Below are 20,969 nucleotides of genomic sequence, written 5' to 3' on the forward strand. Positions count from 1 at the left end.
CGACGAATTATGCTAACGCTGCACTTTATTCCATATGAACGCCAAGCCATTCATAATGTAAGCGTGCTGTTTTTGTGATACCTTTTTAGTGATCCCTTGTGAAGATATGTCAAGAGCGATTGGACGCTTGCTGACTTCTTCTGGAGCTATGTATTGGTCGCTTTTTTATGCGATAGGTAATATAGTTATATAATTGCCTGTCTATTTTATCTATTCGTAACCACAGACCGGATGCGAAATGCCAAGGTGGTGGTGGGTCAGCATTAATGTCCCTAAGCAGATTTTTCCTCTGTCTTCTTAACTTGGTCGACGAGGCGGATAGTCTTTTTGGCGCCTTCACTCTTGGGATCTTAATTTTGTCCTCCTTCTTGGGCCTCCTCGTTCTTCTCCTGTATTCCTCTATCGTCTGCGGTTTCGGCCCCACTTTTTTTATCATCAACACCAGGCATGTGCTTACATTATGAATGGCTTGGCGTTCATATGGAATAAAGTGCAGCGTTAGCATAATTCGTCGTTGGTTATTCTTGTTGGCACTGTGTGACATTGTATTTACGCTACATTGTTATACTACACCTGTTTTTTAAAGAAAATAATTGAAAATTTATACAAAAAACTGCATAGAACAAAAATCTAATTTCTTTTCTATGAGCATTTAAAAAAAAATATTTAATTTACTTAACAAAATATGTTTTAAAAATGTATTTTTTCTTGAAGTACTAAATTCTACATGTACGCGCCCTTGTGAGAGTTCGTTTCTTTGTTTACGTCTGTTTCGTACACATTTAAATGAACAAAGCGTATATACCCAGCAAACCAAGTGTCTGATGTCCGACACGTCTGAACAATTTCGGAAGCAAAGTCGTTCAGATTTCGTTCCGATTTCTAAACTATTTTTCTGATAGGAAATAGTTCAGATTTTGTACCGATTTCGTTCCAATTTCGGAACTTCATACAACTTTCGTTAAGATATCGTTACGATTTCGGATCAGCTGGGTACCCAGCAAACCAATCGTACCGACATCATAACGAAATCGGAACAAAATTCGGACGATACGTCCGATATCTGATCCGAAATCGTAACGATATCTTAACGAAAGTTGTATGAAGTGGTTGACATAATTTCGGAACGAAATGTCGGAGCGACATCGTACCGATTTCGTAACGAAATCTGAAGAAAATCCTTGGGAAATTCGGAAGGGAAATTTCTTTCCGACATTAGTTCCGAAATCGGAACGAAATCGGTAAAAAATCTGAACTATTTCCTCTCCGAAAAATCGTTTAGAAATCGAACCGAAATCTGAACGACTTTGTTTCCGAAATTGTTCAGAAGTGTCGGACATCAGACATTTGGTTTGCTGGGTACCCACACAAGCATGTGTATTCGTTGATGCGTTGATGTTAATGATAAAGTTTGAAAGCTCTAATAAAGCTTTCCAAAGTTATTTCGTGAAATATGAAAGCTCTTTTTACGTGAAATACAGAACAGCAATTGCTTTCACAGGTGAAGTGCATGTGTGATGTGAAATAAATGCACGGTGAATTCCAAAACATGCCCGTATATAGTAAAATAACTCGTTCAAACGAACTAGATTTTATCAACTCAACTTAGGAAGAAAAAAATGCTTGCACATCTTTGTTTAATATGCCTAGGATGACACATGGCCTTTTGTATATTTATATTTCCAAGAATATAATATCAATCAAGAAATGTTAAGGGTTTTTTTAATATTACAATATAAAAATTTTATAAAAAGGTTTAAATAATTTGAGTTTTTTAGTTAAGTAGATGTAGATTCATTGATGCATTCGAAAAATTGCCAATACATAAAGGTTCTAAAAAATAATACATATAAAGTTTAGCTAATACAATAAACAATACAAAAAAATGTGGCTTTTAATATCAACCTTTAGTGGCTATTTGAAATCCAATGAGATTCGTTATGAGAATTAAAAAATGTATATTAAAAAATATAATAAATATATAGCACAGAGTGAATGCAATTTTTCGAATTACTATTCTCTATAAAATAGGAATTATAGTTACAAGGATGGATTGGTTGGTTGGAGCCTAACACACACATGATTTACAAATACATTATAAAAAACACAGACAAAAACAATTACAATTTGGGCAAAATACAGCTATTTACATACAAAACTCGAAATTACAACAAAAAGACCACAACTCTTTTTGCCTCTTCACAAAAGAAAAGAAGAAGGATTCCTATATAGACCTGAATCTTATTTTATGTGTCTAAATAAATAAATAAAAGTAATATTTACACATTTGGATACGTGGGCAATTTGGCCGTTTCCACTTTGTCGACAACTTTAAAGGAGGGAAACAGACCAACTTGATTGGTGCGTGTATTTTTCCCCTTTGAAAACCCGTCCCAATGGTTGCCAGCAACTCCAACCAAATCTCCAGGTTTCATATGTAACTCATCATGATTTCTAGCCTTGTGCGGTATTACAACTTGTCGATTGTGTTGATTTTGTCCGCCATAATAATAAATATCGTCCAGCGATTTAAAACGATGTCCTGCATCGGGATATAAGGTTTGCATAATTTCATATGCCACCCGGCACACTTGTGAACTGAATGTGCATACTAAGTAATCGGAAATCGATAATAAATGTATATCTAAAATAATGCCATTTAGACCGGTGTCGGTGTATCGTGTGGATACAGCTGCCATTCGTGCCACTTCAGCATCACCAATTATCTCATATTGGGGATATTTTTTGCGTGCTTCGTCAATAACTCGCGCATCATCTGATGCCAAGAATATACGTCGTGTCATTGTGGTACCGTTGATCTCTTGTGTTAAATAATAGTCTTCTACATGTGTCATGTATTCATCGATACTGTGAAAAGCTGCCTCAGTACCTACCTTATCCGTTCGTCGAACATGAACCCTGGAAATAGAAGAAAAAGATCAATTAAGATTTGAATAAAATAAGAACAGATATCTACTAAGGAAGAAAAGATAATTTTGCCTTGATATATAACAAGGGACTTAATGGGCTCTGGCCACTTCCAAATTTTACAAAATCTAAAATTTTTTATTGGCTCAGATAGGTAGAATAGAATATGTTGCAGAATATGGCTGAGGTAAGAGCGTTAGAAAGAATTCATTGTGATTTGTGTGTAAGATCGAAGTTTTAAACGCGGAAATGGCATTTTTGAAAGCGGTGCGTTCTGTAGCTCTAAAACGGATGATCCGATCGTCGCTTTTATGAGATTATTAAACATATAGAAAGCTTGTCCTTAAGCGAGAGACTTATATATAATATCGATTTATATAATATCGAAATTTTGACTATTTTTAAAAATGGATATTTTTAAATACCGTTTCACTTAAGGAGAAAATTATTAGGTTCGTACAGGCCTGGGTACATAAGGTGCCTCGCCTGCTTGTTTTGCTTGCTTCTGATAAAAGAATAAAAAGAAAAGGACAACCCAGTTCGGAATTTGGTCGGCCTTCTTTATTCTTTTATTTTTATTATGTCAGAAGTGAAGCAGGAAAGCAAGGCAATCGAACGAGGCACTTTACGATCCCACAAAACATATGCTGATCGGTTTATTTGTTTTCGAGTTACAGTAGGTGGGTATTTGTCAGAACACTGTGCAATATTTTTCTACAAAAAATTCATGAAAAATGTTTTTTTTTGTGCTCAATATTTGGTCATATATATAAAAAAAAAAAAAAAAAAAACATTGTTCCACAACATCCCATACGGGACAAGGGAGACTTCTCTCATATCAATGACTGCACCCCGATTCATATTTAGCTCAACTATATGGGACCTACTGTTTATCGCCGAGTCCGAACGGCCTAGTCTTGTGGAGAATTTTTTTTAAGGATGAAATACTCAGGAAATGTCGCCAACATTACTGAGGGGTATTTTGCCACCGTTGAAAAATGTTTGATGTTGCCTGGCCGGGGAATCGAACCCACGACCTTCTGCTTGCAAGGCGGTCGTGCATACCATTACACCACGGTGGCACCCGTGATCATGTCCACTTATTTTTACCATTTTATCATTTGAAATGCTTTAAACCTTCTACTTTTACTTACCCAACAATAGGCTTTTTCCAACCCAATTTTGCCATACTATTTTCCAGAAATTCCTGAGTACCCTTTTGGGGTCGTAGTAAGTATTTCAAAAACTGGCCAACCCACCAAACAATCGGTTCACTGTGCAGACGTTTTAGGCGATACGAAATATCCTCAGGTATTGCAAGTGGTAAATAAGGTGGACGTGGCATAAGCGAATCTATAATAGGCAATACCACAACTTGTGACTCTGGTCTACCGGGCCAATTGTTTGCCCTTGCTGCTCCAATGTCAACACAAGAGTCAGAAATTGGTAAGAAAACTTCTTCCCAACCGCCTTTATGATAACGCCATCCCTTAGATTTCATAATCAAAGTACGTTCCGTAGCATATGCTACTATGAAACAATATACAGCATGATGTAGCTGACAACCATAACCACATCCTTTATTCAATTTGCATACCAATTTCTTGGCTTTCGAACAATCGGGAGGATTTTGTAAATAACGAAGACGTCTTTGTACTAAGTCGCTTAAATCTTTAGCTTCCTGATGACGCCATGCTTCATAGCCATCCAATTGGCGTAAACGTTCCATATCACTGAGAAGTGAACGTTTGTGCTCGGCTCCCATTATTAGCACGTTATTGATGTCTTCTTTCATATTGGGATCAACTTGTTTCCGTATCTTGCCCAGTTCATTGCTAAAGAAATTCCAAATTTCGGCAATATTTGTTTGTATTCGCCTTCGTAACAGTTCATACTCTAATGTCGGTTCATTCGATGGACTTCCATAGGGTAGAGGTGTGTCTTGTTTTGATTCTATGCCTAAGGGATTTTTTATATTATATTCCAATTTTTGTATAAGCCTCTGTGCTGATTGTTTGTCAACTCGATCATCACTGAAAAATTAAACCAAATCCATTTGATTAGTAAGAAGAAAGCAGAAAATAGCATTTTATGTTATTTGTCATGGGTAATATATTCCCCACTATTACTCACTTCAATAGGGTATCAATCATTTCTTGTAACTCCTGGTTACGCTGTCGTGAAGCCTCCAGCAGCTGCAAAGCCTGATTGATACGTTTAGAGGTGTTGTCAGGTTCCTCGGTAGATGGCGGATTTAATTTGGTTACAAAAATATAAACGAGAAAAGCCCATGCTAAACAAAATATGATAAGGGCTCGAACCCATGTATTCGATGAGGTACCAAAAAACTGACGTAGTAATGACATTGCTGATGCTTGTGGTAATTTTGCATATACCTTACTGTTGTTGTTGGCTTGTGGTGGTTTGTTGGTAATGTTTTGAGTTAATTATTATAAAAAAAATATCTGTCGATTATATGTTGCCGGCAATACAATGTTTTGTCCGTTTATGATGCGTGGGTGGCAGTAATTTTTATTAAAAATACTGTATCCAAAATTGCATATGAAAAGCCTCCGTTATCTTCTATCTGCAAAACAGAGTAATAGACGTTTAAAACAGTTAGTTATATATTCTAAATAATATATTTTTGTTTCGTGTTACGCTTTGCTTAGTTTTGAGAACAATTCTAACATCAGCAAAAAATGTTGTCAATTAAAATGTGTGCTTAATTGTTGTGTTTTTGTGTGTGTATTTGTGTTGATTAAAGCTGGACACAAATCTTTGTTTTAGATTTCATCCCCTTGGCTCGTAAACTATTACACTATTAATGTACATATGAATGTAGGTCTGTGGGTATGGGCAGCGTTTAACTGATAACATTGCACAAAACGCCTCTGATTTTTTTTTTTGTTCATATGTAAACAATGTTTTGCTGATCGTCATCATTCTAATTGGTTCTTTATTTTCTGATGTCGAGCTCTCAATGTTTCCTGCTTAGAAACACATTTCTAGGTAATGATGGTGTTGTATAAACTGCCGGACTGAAGGGGGTTGTTATGAATTTCAACAGCATTGCAAAACTAATGGTTTGTTGGTACCATTAAACAGTGTAAACAAAAATGTGGTGATTTTGTTTGACACGACGACATTCGATGATGAAGAATACAGATTTTTCTAAGTAATATTTCAAGGACCGGACGGATGACAAACCAATGTTAAGATAAATATCAAAATAGAAACAAAAGTTCATGAAAAAATGAGGTTGAGATTTGAACGTGTCGACTTAATAATGCTGATTAATTATTCCACATTACAGAGACCATAATGCCATGTAGGCCTTCTCTAAATTGTAGATTTGTTGTCCACTCGTAGTTTTCCATAATATTCCCTAATCCATTATTTGAATATTCCGCAATGTACAAGCGGTTACGGTTACGTACACCCACACACACGCAAACATAAAAATGCAAACAAATAAATCAAATTTATTTTCTATGAGAGGAGAGACACAATAAACACAATAAACATACAACACTTACCACAAAAAATGCCACAAATCACAAGTTCTAGTTCTCAATGTATCCACAAGCCGAATGCTTCATAATTTTGTTTGATTTTTTTGATCGCCTTTTATGAATGATTAACTTTTATTAGATTTTGCTACGTTTTTTAATTTACATCATCGTATATTTCATATTTTTTATTGAATTTCATTCATTATTTTCTTTTTTCTGTTTTTTTTTTTTCTGTTCAGCAGCTGGCTAGGGATTTGTAAGTAGAAGCCAAAGAAAATATTGATTAATCGATTTTTCAACGACAAAGCGTGTTGATTGATAATCGAATTATCGATTATTTATTTATTTGGTTACTTAAGCTGGGTACACATTGCCAGTTTTGAATGACAGCTTTGTTGGTGCTTGCTAGTGTGGCCGTTCATTTTTGTCATTCATCAGGCAACCACAAAATATTTTGTGGTTGCTGGACTGTTTGACAGTTATCGATGATTCCGAAAAATCGACAGTCAAAACTGATCGTGTGTACCCCGCTTAAAGCGGAGTACACATCTGCTCTGTTCCAGAACCTGCAAGAAGCTACTATTTTTTACTACGATAACATTGTTTCCTTTATGTTATCGGAAAAAATAGTAAAAATTAGTAGATTCTTGCAGTTCTGGAACAAAGCAATCAACAGATTTGAATGGCATTTCCGCTAGAGCTGGTAAAAAATCGATGGCACTATCGATAATATCGATTATTATTTAAAAATTCAATATCGATAGATAGTTTTGCCTATCGATATTATCGGAATAAAAACCCCTAACCTAAAATCCATTGAAATAAATAGGAATTTCGCTGCTTTTCGGTTATGTGTGTGTAAGAAAAAAAGTCCGTAGTCGGACGTACACACTTTTCGGTAAAATAAAATGTATTTTTTTACATTTTTATAAAATAAAAGCAGTTGTTTTTCTCCTTTACATTTCTGTGAACTACTTTTGCATAATTTCAAGAAAATCATTGATATTTCCGCCATTTTCATCCCCAAATTAATGGCGATGACAACTTAAGGATAATATCGATAGCAATCGATATTTTAAAACATTATATCGAAAATATCTAATGTTGGGAATATCGATGGTTTGCCAGCTCTAATTTTGCTTTATGTCATGTTCACACGAGCTTTTCATTCAATGTAATATTTATTCACATTTGATTGAATATTTTGAAAAACATGAATGAAAACTTGTTAGATTTTCAATTTGAATGTTTCCATATCATTCCACTAAATGCAAAATTTCTCGCAGAAATTAGAATTCTTGCAAAAATATTTGGGGCAGCTGGTAATTCATCGAAAATGGAGAAGCTGCTTCAATATTTTGTTTTTGAAATCAAAATAGCACACGTTTATTAGGGCTTTATTTTTTCGAGTTTAACAAAATACCACACATATTAACAAATGTGTGACCGCCTCCATAAGCGGTCTTTTAGTGTGCGGCTCGTCGTTCGGACTTGAAGGAGGGCACATGTCAATGATATGAAGAAGTCTTTATAGAAATAATTTTTTTCTGATGAATAAATTTTTTCTTCAAAAAATATATATCCCTAATATACATCGAACATATATAGTAGCTTCTTGCAGGTTCTGGAACAGAGCATCTGTAAAGCTGAAAAAACATCCTACGTTTGACTAATGGGTACTTTACACGATATGTATTTTACATATGGGTTGTCACTTTGCGTATATATTTTGTATATAAAAAGTGACAACCCATATGTAAAATACATATCGTGTAAAGTACCCATAAAGTTTTGTGTTGGGCGATGAGAAAAAACAACAACAACAGGGCGACGCCGACACCAAAGTCCAGCGTTGATCTGTTTGCCGGCAAATATTTCAAATGAATTTGAATTTTTCGGCATCATGCCGACACAAAACTTTACCCAAACGTTGGATGTGTTTTCAGCTTAACTCATTTTTCGAGTTACCGACAAATATCGGTAAAATTAAAATGGTAATAATTTCGTTAATTAACGAAAATTTTCGGTAAGTTAACAACAAAAATAAAGCTGTTGCTAAAACCTACCGATAGCAATAGTGCTATAAACTTTTATTGATACTTTTCATTCATTCATTTTGCGTTTTAATGTTTAATGTTACCGATTTTTGTCGGTAACTCAAAAAATGAGTTAGAGAATTCCACTACTGATTCTCTTTCTACCTTTATGCTTGGTTTACATTTACGAAATGCACCCGATTTCAACTGTCAATTCCATTGATTAAACGTCAAACGAAATCCAATGGATTTCAGATGAGTTTTCATTTGACGCAAAGGAATTGACAGTTGAAATCGAGTGGATTTCGTAATGTAAACCAAGCATTAGAGTAAAAAAGTAAAGTAAAAAGTCGTCAATCTATCGTTAGTCAACCCTATTTTGGTAGGCTGGTTTCGCTACTGAAGCCAGGCAATGATGCTAGCAGAGGTGAATCGCATAGGCCGATCTCCCACCTGTTGCCAGTAGCAAAGATTCTACATTCCACATTCCCAACATCAACGTGGATTCTGCAAAGGGCACAGCAGCCCTACACGTCATATACACACGTATCAGTCGAGCACTGAATCAGAACAGGCCGTGCAACCGAACAGATAAGCCGAAAACATATCCAAAATTTCAGTGAAGCAAGGGCAATATGTGGTCTGTTCCAAAACTGTAAGAATCCACTTTTTTTTTTTTTTTTTTTTTTTTGATAACATAAAAGAAGATTACATTTAAGGCCTGGGTACATAAGCTGCCTCGCCTGCTTGCCTTGCTTTCCTGCTTCTTTTCTGACATAAAAAAATAAAAGAATAAAGAAGGCCGATCCAATTTCGACCTAGGGTGCCCTTTTCTTTTTTATTATTTTATTAAAAGCAAACAAGGCAAACAGGATAATTCCACCCCAAACATGGTGGAATTGACATATGAAATCATATGTCAGAAGAAGAAGGCAAACTGGCGAGGGTGAAAATATCGTCAAACAAAAGTCGAAAAATCAGTTCTGCCATGAGTATATATGAGTATTCGAGACAAAGCTTTTTGCAGTAGACGCCAGCTCCGGAACCTTCTTCCATCTTGGAACCGTCTGTGTAGAAAGCCAGACCGTCCAGAGGAGGGTTACTACGGATCCAGTCATCTCTACTAGGGATAACGACCTCACAATCTTCAAATCTATGGATTGGTGATAAGTAGTCGCTGAATTTCCCCTGCAGATTTAAGCTAAGGTTTGGTCCTAGCTCCGGAAGAATGCATGCATGTCCATAGGTGCTGTCACGCCAACGATTCAATTCATGTAGCCTTAGGGCACTACGTGCTGCTTGACCTTTGATGCTGCGTCTCATGGGCAAGAGGTTCAACATCGCATTTAGAGCTGCTTGTGGTGTACTTCTAAAAGCTCCAGTTATCAGGATCGAGGCTGCCCTTTGCACCTTGTCTATATTGCCGGAGTTCGATTTATGTCGAAGCGCATGCCACCAGACAAGACATCCGTAGGATAAGATGGGTATTCAGCCAGTGTATAATAGCTGGATTTAATCCCCAGCTTTTCCCAATCGATTTCTTACATGAGTTAGATTTAACTAATCTCCGTGTTGTTGTTTTATTCCCCAGTACGATTTGCACCAAATAACACAGGGTTCGTTTCAGATTACGTTTCTACAATGCTTTATTTACTTTATTATGCTTATTCGGAACCGACTTTAATTACTAAGCACACAACTTGTCTCTAGTTAGCACACAGCTCTTCTTTAACCGATCTGTTCAGTTCAACGCTTAAAACACGGAAATCAAACTAAATTAATTTAAACTTATCAGTTACATTGGTAACAATATAATAAATTTATTTTCAATAGAAACCGAATTTTACAAAAAGTAAACAAAGTACTGCAGTAAAATGACATGTCTCTTTTATGACAATGTCAGTGTTGCCACACATATTTACATCGTCTTTTTATGATGTTGTCAATAGGTGTGTTCGTTTACTCAACATTTTGTACAATTTTGTACAAGTTCAGTAACTTCTTGTAATCGGCTAAGGTCTTTTGCATTATACTGTTGAGTAAACGAACAACATCCAGTAACAATTTGTACAAATTTTGAGTAAACGAACACACATAATATTTGCAATGTTGAAGCCAGCCAACGTTTAAACCTGCCAGAATGCCGAGCTGAGGACCGCCATCTTCACGAGGAGACGAAAATTTACCGGTACATTAAGAACAGAGCTATATTTTTTCATTCTATAAAATAAATTCGTTGAGGATAGTCTTCTAAATTGTGCGTACTCTAATAGCATTCACAGTGATGCAATCGCGCAGACAGTACAAATATACAGTGTGAATGCCACACTCGGACACCATCCATCGCAGCAGAAGAACGCCAGCTGCCAAGACAAGTACACCGATGCAGCCTCCTCAATTCATTCCTATCACATGTCCTATTTGTGGACTGAGACCGCACGACACGCTGCATTTGTTTAGCTACCCAGCTAAACCCATTCACGTGGATTATCACGACAAGAGTCCATCGATGAAATTGTAAAGCTGGGTACACATTGTCAGTTTTGAATGACAGCTTTGTTGTTGCTTGCTAGTGTGGCCGTTAATTTTTGTCATTCATCATGCAACCACAAAATATTTTGTGGTTGCTGGACGGTTGGACAGTTATCGATAATTGCAAAAATCGTCATTCAAAACTGACAATGTGTACTGTACTTAAGTCTATGAGGCGCCATCCTATAGCACAGCGAAAAACTGGTTTAATGAATTCAATCGTGCGCGACCTTCGCTAAAAGGAAGTGAAGGTAATCGAAAAACGGCAGTTGTGACAGAAAACATTGAAGCCGTGCGTGAACTGATAATGCAAGATCGCCATGTTACCTATTTTAGGACTGTACTGTTACTTTCCCAGCAAGAACTTTCTCAGAGAGTAAGGAGTTTTATTCTCTTTTGCAAGAAAATTGTAAAAAGTAAACAGACACCTTCCATGCAAAAACCAGTAAGCAATCAGCTGACTTACTAAAACAGAACACTTTGTCCGCCAATAAAGGAACCAAAGGAAGCAAAAATGTTGTATTTTATTAAAAATAAAAAAAACCAAAAAGTAATTTTTCCACTTTACAACCATGTTTTCCAAAAAAAAAGAAAAAAAAACTTGAAGACTTGCTATTTCCACAATAAAATTGTTTTAAATTTTCGCAAATAATTTAAAACACCGAATAATTAAAAACAGATGATTGATTGTTTTTAGAAAGAAGAGTTGCAAGTGGTTGTAAGAAGAAATTTGTCCAGCAAGAATTTGCAAACTCTCAGTAAAAGAACTGTAAAAATGTCTCTCTCGAATCGCTTTCTTTTGTTAACTTTTTGTGTTAACAGACGACTTCCAGCAACAATTTGTACAAATTGTTTCAAATTTTAGGGTAACCAGACTATTGCATAAACACCATGAAAGATCTCCATGTTATATACCGTGAGATAGAGGCAAATAACGTTCGATGTGCTTCAAATAACGTTTATAAGGTGTGGTCTGCAATATTAGTAATACTCAGTGGAAGTAACACCAAACCTGTCAACATGCTGCCCATCGGTCCTCACAGCAGTTGGATCTATGTTCCGGGACCGACGCAAGGAACCCCTCGCCCAAGGGCTGCTACCTCCTCAACACAGGAAATAATGTACGTATCACTATCCCTTTTCACTTTCTTACTATCTCCTACTCCTATCCCAATTATTTTTCCCCTAACTGAGCCGACAACATCGGCCTGTCTGCTCAGCCTCCTCCTCTGCGCCGGTGACATCGAAAGCAATCCAGGTCCAGTGTAATACGTGTGTCCAGTCTGCTCGGGGCAGGTCACTCGAGGATGCTCAGTGATGTGCAACCAGTGTAAAGAATGGACACACCTTAAATGCTCAGGACTCAGGAGGGTACGTGACTACACCAGAACATACAGGTGTCCACCATGTACCAACCAGGCCTCAATGTTATCATCACCATCCATTAGACCATTCCTCCAGGACGACAACACAATTCTCCTGTGGGACCTCAATGCGCACCATGACAGCTGGCATTCAGAACTAGGCTGTGATGCCAGAGGGAGCTTCATAGCAGAGCAGGTAGATGACTCCAATTTCTGCTCCTTAAATGAGGAGCACCCTACCCGCATTACTGCTTCCTGCCGCAGCTCCCCTGACGTCACACTAGTCAGCGCAAGTCTGGTTGCGAATGCCACCTGGCACGTGGACATAGCGCTAAACTCCGATCACCTGCCCATCACTATAAAGATCAGCATGGATGATACATTTTCCTTGTCTGAAGAAAGAACCTTCACCAAGGCTGACTGGAACCTGTTTAATAGAATAACCGAAGAAGTATTCTTGCAAGCCTACCAACTTCAGCACCGGCAGGTGAAAAATTTTTCAGGAACACCCTACTCAAGGCAAGCATAAGGTGTATTCCAACTGGGAGGATAAAAAAGATCAGGCCTAATTTCCCGTCGGAAGCCGCGAAGCTTGCCGACCAGAGGGACTCCATCAGGAAAGCAGACCCGTCTGATGCCAGAATACAGGCCCTCAACAAAGAGATAAACAAAATGGTGTCAAAACATAAAAAAGTGCTATGGCACAAGCACTTAGAGGAGTCAGATCCTGGCACAAAAAGACTATGGAATACCATAAAAAACCTGTCTAATCCCAGACGCACAGACAGCATAAAAATAACGTTCGGAGATACTGTCCCAAAAACCCCAGCTAAGACTGCAGCGCCAGTTGTAAAAATACTGGAATCCATTATCTTACCGCGCTTCACTGAACACTTCCACCTTGCCGAACATCAGCACGGCTTCAGAACTGGAAGGAGCACTATTACAGCTCTCAGTGAAGTCACGGCTAAGATAACGGAAGGCCTAAACAGCAAGAGACCACACCACAGAACGATATTAGTGGCTCTGGACCTGTCCAAAGCCTTTGACACGGTCAACCACGCCATTCTCCTGAGGGATATTATGGAAACAACACTCCCCAACTACCTCAAGAGATGGCTGGTTAACTACATGGAAACCCAGAAAGAATAAACAGGGAGTACCCCAAGGGGGCGTACTATCCCCACTACTATTCAACTAATATATCTCCAAAGTGCCCAACCCCCCGGGAAACGCCCAGCTAATTTCATATGCTGATGACTGCACGGTTATGTCCACCGGCAGGGATATTCCAGAAATAGAAAACCGCATCAACAATTACCTCCCCACACTTAAGGATTTCTTTGAAGGCCGCAACCTTCAGCTATCTGCCCCAAAGTCCTCAGCCACCATCCTAACATCGTGGACAAAAGAGGTCAACACTGTACTTAATATTAACATCCGCGGACAAAACATCCCAACTATAAGGAACCCCAAAATACTGGGCGTAACCTTCGATAGTTTGTTCCTCTTCTGTAAACATGCCGAGATAGTGGCTGGGAATGGAGGGAAAAGGAATAAAATCCTTAAAGCCCTCTCTGGAAGTACATGGGGGAAAGACCATCCTGACCACATACAAGGCAATAGGTCGTCCCCTCCTTGATTATGCAGCCCCAATATGGTCACCGGCCATCAGCGATACTCAATGGAAGAATCTACAAACGGTCCAGAACACGGCCTTGCGTATCGCCACTGGGTGCCACTCCAAGGCCCCAGAAAACCACCTACAGCATGAATCCAAACTCCTACCGGTAAAATCCCACTGTACCCTCCTAACACAACAACATGTGATTAAATGCAAGAAACAAGACCACCCTAACCATGAGAGTTGCATTAGACCACCCTCTGAAAGACCCGTACCCATTAGATACGACTTTCGTAAAGAGCTGCCAAATATCCCCCCAATCCCCCATAATCCATCAGATGATGACATAAAATACGCCCTTAAGCAAGTACACACACAGGCTGTTGATGACCAAATCTCCTCCTATACGAGCTGTGTTGTGCTCGGTGGGAGACTCCCTCCTGTAAGCGAGGATGAGAGGGTCCTACCTAGGGGTAGATCGACTCTATCACAGCTCAGGTATCTCTAGGTACCTCAACAGTTATCTCTCCCTCCTGAATCCTGAGATAACTGACACATGCCCAAAATGTGGCCAGGCGCCACATTTGTCCAATCAAGTCCTGCCTTAACAAATGCAAGGTTTTTGACATGTGTACAGATTTACTAGGACAGATATGTATGTATATGTAGAATGAAATCACTTTCTGTTGTTTACTGGGACGCTGTGACCAATGATGCCAGATTTGCCGATTTATCTGCATTTTGACGATTTTTAGACCAAAAGTGCAGAAATGCCGATTTGACGATTTTAACCCCTAAACTGCCGATTTTTAGTTATGGCAACTTTTTCCCATAAAATTTGCGTTTTGTGTGAATATTGTGATTGGTAGCACTGATCTCTGAAAGACAACTATACAAGGTTAACCCGAAAAAAACCTATAATATAAACTATTGACCTCTTGAACTTTTGTTTAAAGGGTCACACCTAGTCGTGGTGCTCCAAAAAGCATAATTTTTTCTAAGAAAAGTACCAGACTTTTTTTAACAGATATTTTTTCACATTTATTTTTTGCTGAAAAATATTGCTCAGTTTTGTGGTAAATGGCCATCTACGAGACCCTGTTTTTATAAAAGCGTATGTATGCGGTGTCTGCTCTATCTCGAAAACGGCTGGGCGGACCATAACATATTTTTATTGGATTATTTAGTATCTAATAATCTTGTCTTTAGACGAGAGTATTTGATAAATATTAATCAAAAAAAGAAAAAAAAATGGTGGACTTTTAAAATTCAAGCATTGTTAAAAAATTGAGTCATAAAAGGTTCAAAATTTAAAAAAAAGACTTTCCTTTAAAGAATATTAATATAGAATAGTTGTTCCACACACATCCCTCACAAACGGCAAGTGAGGGTTGGGGCGGTGTACTCAATAAGCCCACAAAAAATATGATGATCGGTACTGTCCTTCTCGACCTATAGTGAACACCGATTTTTTTAAACAGTGTTTCGTAAGTGGTCATTTGTAACAAAATTGTTTTGTTTTAAGAATTGGTAATTGTTTTCTTTACTTAACATTTTATTTTTTACTTTATATACTAATAATTTGAACTGAAATACAAGTTATTGCTTTGGCGATTTTTTGACGATTGGAGAAACTTTTTTTGACGATTTTGGCTCCCGAAAATTGACGATTTCCGACCAAACTTATCTGGCATCACAGCCTGTGACATTGGAAACGAGTTCACAGTCTTCCAATATTACAATTGCGGAATTTGTACATCTTTCAAAAACTTCATTAACACGTTCGCGGACGTGAATGCTATAGCATTCACATTGTCAGCCAATTTTTGTTCATTTACTTGTATACAATCTTAAGTTTTGGTGATTAATATACATAATACGATTTCTTTCAACAAGATACCATCTATAATAAATAAAAAATAATAATAACAATCAATAATTAATAAATAAAAACAAAAAAACTAATTTCGAAAATAATTGGTTGTCATTTTTTTCAGCTCTCTGAATTTGCTTGCGTCCGCGAACGTGTTAAAAACAAACTCCAAATGTCGCCTCTGTCTTAAGTCTTTTGTTTTGTAAGAGAAAATATCCAACAAATACATCGTTTGTATCATCATATCTCTTTCCAAAAAATGAAACCATTTGAAATAAAATCAGAGATCTTTTTTTCAATTTCATTGTTAACATTTTTCTCTTTATTGTTGTATTTTTATATTATTCTGTTGTTGTTTGATTTAATTAAATTATCATTTGCTTGCAAAACTAAATACTTAGTAGATTTGTTTTTGTATTTCTTTCATTTCTTTTTTGTTTAGTATAATTTTTGTTAGCATTTCTTTGTCTCTTTTTCTCATAGTTTTCGTTTTAGTAGCGGTTTTGTTTTTTTTTTTTTTTTTTGTTTTGTTAAATCCTTGTTTAAATGCTAATTAATGCGTGTGAGTGTATGTGAACATTTTCAAAATTGTTTAATTTTTTTGTCTTCTTCATATCTTATTTGGATGTAAATATTGAAACTTTAGCCAAGTGTTTATGTGTGTGTGTGTTTTGTTTTGTACTTGTTGTTAACGCATGAGCTGAAAAGTCTATGCTGCGGTGCATTCACCAGGCAATCCAGTTTCGGATTATAGTTGTGTTCCAGAACTGAAAAGCTATTAAAATTTTTACCACTTTTTCACATTTTGAGTTTCCTTACAACGAAATCCAGCACAATTTATATGTTAGTCGTTCACCACTTAAAAATGTACGGGAACAGACCACATATTGCTTTCGGATCAAAATATTGCTGTATCGAGGAATAAAAAAATAAATAAAATAAAATAAAAAACGAGTAGTTTAACATCCCATCCATTTCCTGGAGTACATTAAATCTCTATTAGTCGAAATGTTGTAAATTTTATATCGTTTTTTTATAATTACTACCCCTACTTTTACAGATAGTAATTATTTTTTTGGAGTAGTTTAAACATTCCTTACTTATTACTTTATTTTATATTAATTTTGTTATTATAATGTAGTATACAGTTAAAGTCGAAAGACTAGGCAAATATGAATTGAAATAAAAATAAAAAAATAAAAGCGATTCGTTTACTCCCGAATCCCCAACTCGATTAGAAATGACCTAAGTCGTACTACAATAGGAAGTTCACCTGAATTTATTCAACAAAAATCGTTGTGTGGTTTCCGTATTCCTCAGATTTGTTTACCAGAAAATTGGCAGATTTCTGAAGGGCTCTTCAAATTTATTAACTTAGAAAAAAAACTTAATTATAAGCCGGGAGATAAAACCTTCCTCAAAAATAAGATTTACAAGATTGATACAAAGACTTTTCAGCCCTAGTGTTAACATCAATTTGTCTTAGTTGGTTTTTCTCAATATTTTTATATTATATATGTATGTATATATGTGTATGTTTTAATAGTTAATATTTGTTTTTTAATTTGTTAATTACTTTCTTGACTTTTTTGTTTTTCATTATCTTTGGAATTTCCAATAATATTTACAAAACTAATTATAAAGGCGGACAAATAATAATGTGCAAACTAAATATAAATATATTTATATATAAATATATATGTATGCCTAAATAATATTATATGTATATACGTGTAAATTGTTTTCCTTGATCCATCATTCGAATTTAATATAAATCATATAATGCTTATACAAAATCAAATCTTTACTTTTGGAGCATTTTGTTAATACACAAGCCACTTTTGAATTGAAATAAATTGTTATTAACGAAGAAAAAAGAAAAATTAAATATGTATGGTAGCGCCCAGTTAAAAGTATAAAAATAATATCATCCATTAAGAGATGTAATTAAGTAAAATCAGATTTAAAGGGTCGATTATGGATGATAATACCAATGGAAGTGTATTGCAAGGAGGAAGAATAAAAGCTATTCAATATCATCGTTTTAAATGTTCAGCAACTAAAACGATTATAAACATATCAAAAACACCGTGCAACACTAGTATGCATCTTTTGAAAGTACATGTTGAGACTACAAAAACCTCACTTAGGTTTTATCTTGTCAGATCCAGTTCGGATTTTATAACCCCATATAAACTGGGCTAAAACTACATATTTTTGCATTTTTCGGTATTTTATCTCAGAAACGAATAAAACTAATTGGAATTTTGCCTTTCAATCTTCGGCAATATTGTAGTCCTAAAGTAGCAGAACTTAAATGTTGGACAGACCTTGCAGAAAAAACTCCATCTAGCGCCTCAAAATCCACAAAATATAGAAAATTTTACATAATTTCTGGTCAGTAGCTGCTAAACTATTGGGAGTTGAACAAAGTAACCTGTTGCAAAAATCTTACAAAAAAATTGCTCAGCAATTCTTCAGAACATTCTAAAACTCTATTTCAGCGGTATTTTATAACATATCTTCTACAACACGTATTTCAAACATGTTCACACCTATTCACCTAAATAAATTGTCGCTCAAAAATACACTAAAATCAACGTGATAGAGGCATTTTCAACAAAAGCATGTTCTGAAGAGTTTTGTATTACATTCCAAAAGACAGCATTAAGAAAAAATCAAAAGTTTTGGCTCCGTCGGTGGTACTAGCAACGCGTTACAACGTTGATTATATCCGCGTGAATACTACTGTTGATGAACAACTTTTTGAACTTTTTGACAGCTATTTCACATGGCGACCTTATGGTCCATTATGTTCACAATGGATTGTGCTAAAGAAATATTATATTATAAACCACGATCGGCCGGCTAGGGAGTAGAGGACCTTGGAAAAAGATGGTAAGATCAGATAAACAGGCGTTCAGCCTCTCATAAATGTAATCAGGGAAGGTACCTGACGCCAAGATCGTACAATCATCCGCATACTTTACGACTCAATGACGTTTGGGGGGATGGAATACAGGAAAGGTAGATGTTAAACAGTTTTGGAGATATTGTAGTGCTTCTCACGGAAACCATGCAGATGATCGTCAACTGGATCGTGATTTCTGATGGTGGGGAGGAATAAAGCCTCAAGAGTAGTTGTAACTAAGGAGGACAAAGCTGAAATCGGTCTGTATGATTCACTTTTGTTACTGTTTCACCGTTATCACGGAAATTCCATCAGGATGATTTACAGCCCTATTCTGAACGCATGGGAGTTGGGAATTTTTTTCCCATTCCCACATTTTCGTATTCTGAACAAAATTTTGTGGGAGTTTTTTCCCATTTCCCATCTCCCCTCTTTCTGAATGAAGTTCGAATTGGGAATTTGTTCCCATGGGAAAAAAGTATACATTCTCTATCTTGAATTGTGGGAGAATTTTGTGTCTTTTTGTGGGAAAAATCTCCCCAGCAAACAGTGTGGGAGTTTGAAAAAAATTTCAAGAAATTTTTTATATTTTTATGAAATTTCATATTTTAAGACATCTACACGACAAAATTAATGCAAATATTTATAATCGCCATGTGTTTGCTTAATAAAAACATACAAAATGTACTGTAAAATATGTCATTAGTAGACTTCGGATTTTGCATATTCTTATATGATACAAAAACCTGCAAGAATCTAACATGTTTTACACCGATAAAAAAATTTTGCAGTTCTGGAACAGACCATATGTATTGAAATACGAGATAGAGTCATGGTTGATTCTGTTAACGCAGCACAGCAAGTAAAAACAAATCAATTTCAAAAGAATTTTTGGCAATAATTATTTAAATATTTTGGAAAATAACCATAATATATACAATCTTTACAACTTTTATTCATTTTCGTAATATAACCTTCGGGTTTTTTAAATCAGACGACTAACGTTCTATTGAAAACGTGTTAGTCTCCTCAACGACACGACAACGATCACACAAACGTACATACATATATGCCAAATTATTGCAATGCTATTCCATTTTCCGAAATGCCTTTTCTTGAATAGGATCGTTATTTTTGAACGTAGAAGCTTGAAATGTTTCAAGGGCACGTGTTTTAGTTTTAGATTCAATCAAAAACGTATTTTATTTATTTACTTATTTTTTTTTTTATTTTTTTTAGATACGTCTTCGGAAATTTATGGTGACAATATGTAATAATACGCAAAAATATGTAATAATTGAGAAAAATATCCGAATTTATCTTTTTGAATTGTTTTTTTAAAATATGCAAAATACGAGTTCTAGCGATCATTAGGAATAAGTAAAACTAGCGATATACTCGTTAAACCCCTAACTAAAATTACTCCGTATCAACATACAATTTTTAAATTCGTTACAAACTTAAAAAGTTCCGATTACTTTATACACAAAAATTATTTTTGCCTACTAATTAAAAAAATGCTTACACCAATTCGCACATTCTGAAGAAAATGTGCTTATTAGAACAACATCACACATCGCTGACTCCATTCACTTAAAAATCCATAAATCAATGCACGGTTGTTGAATTAAGCGAGTTGTGCTTTTGCTAATCTAATTCAAAAACCGCGAATTCAATGCAAATAGGCATTTTGTATTACAAAACAAAATTGCAGCTCCCAAAAGTATGCTATAATAATTTGGTGTAACTAATTTCGAATTTCGAAATTTCAGCTCCCATGGTTTGCAGTTCCCACGCCGTTTAGAATATGGAAAAAGTGGGAATGGGAAATTTCGCTCCCATGGGAAACAGTTCCCATGGGAATGTTCAGAATAGGGCTGTTAGTGATCGCACCATGATCCATTCTAAATTGTGCTGGTTCCACCTCTGCAGGAAGTGATCTAATGCGACCTAATTCTCTTCGCTATGCTACTGCAGGAGTGCTCGACAAACTGTCGATTAAATTAACTTGCGCACCTCTTCAGGTTTGAGAGTGACTTAGGCGTTGCCAAAATTCACTTATTCCGGTTCCAATGTCGCAACTCTTCAGACGATTAAGCCACTTCTTCCGCCTATATGCTCACCGACTAACCTCTTAACTTCCAATGTCAACTCCCTTACTTTGCGTGCGGCTGCAGCAGTGATGA

General features: G+C 36.2%; 1 protein-coding gene across 4 annotated transcripts; it reads right to left on the reverse strand.

Moving 5' to 3' along the window:
• Positions 1 to 1,632: 1,632 nt before the first annotated feature.
• FucT6 (alpha-(1,6)-fucosyltransferase 8) lies at positions 1,633 to 6,728 on the reverse strand. Of its 4 annotated transcripts, none has more exons than XM_073958941.1 (4): positions 6,468 to 6,728; positions 5,062 to 5,515; positions 4,083 to 4,961; positions 1,633 to 2,919 (listed from the first exon to the last, which is right to left on the reverse strand). In XM_073958941.1, exons 2-4 carry the CDS (start codon positions 5,292 to 5,294, stop codon positions 2,280 to 2,282), a joined length of 1,752 nt encoding a protein of 583 aa, XP_073815042.1. In that variant the 5' UTR covers positions 5,295 to 5,515; positions 6,468 to 6,728; the 3' UTR covers positions 1,633 to 2,279. The 4 variants fall into 4 exon arrangements, with proteins under 4 accessions (XP_073815042.1, XP_073815045.1, XP_073815043.1 ...); XM_073958944.1 differs by having other exon boundaries at positions 6,243 to 6,470; XM_073958942.1 differs by lacking the exon at positions 6,468 to 6,728 and adding an exon at positions 5,590 to 6,382.
• Positions 6,729 to 20,969: the final 14,241 nt, after the last annotated feature.

This window comes from Musca autumnalis, unplaced genomic scaffold (genome assembly GCF_047663935.1).
Source record: "Musca autumnalis isolate F117 unplaced genomic scaffold, ASM4766393v1 scaffold_1, whole genome shotgun sequence".
Lineage (NCBI taxonomy): Eukaryota > Metazoa > Arthropoda > Insecta > Diptera > Muscidae > Musca > Musca autumnalis.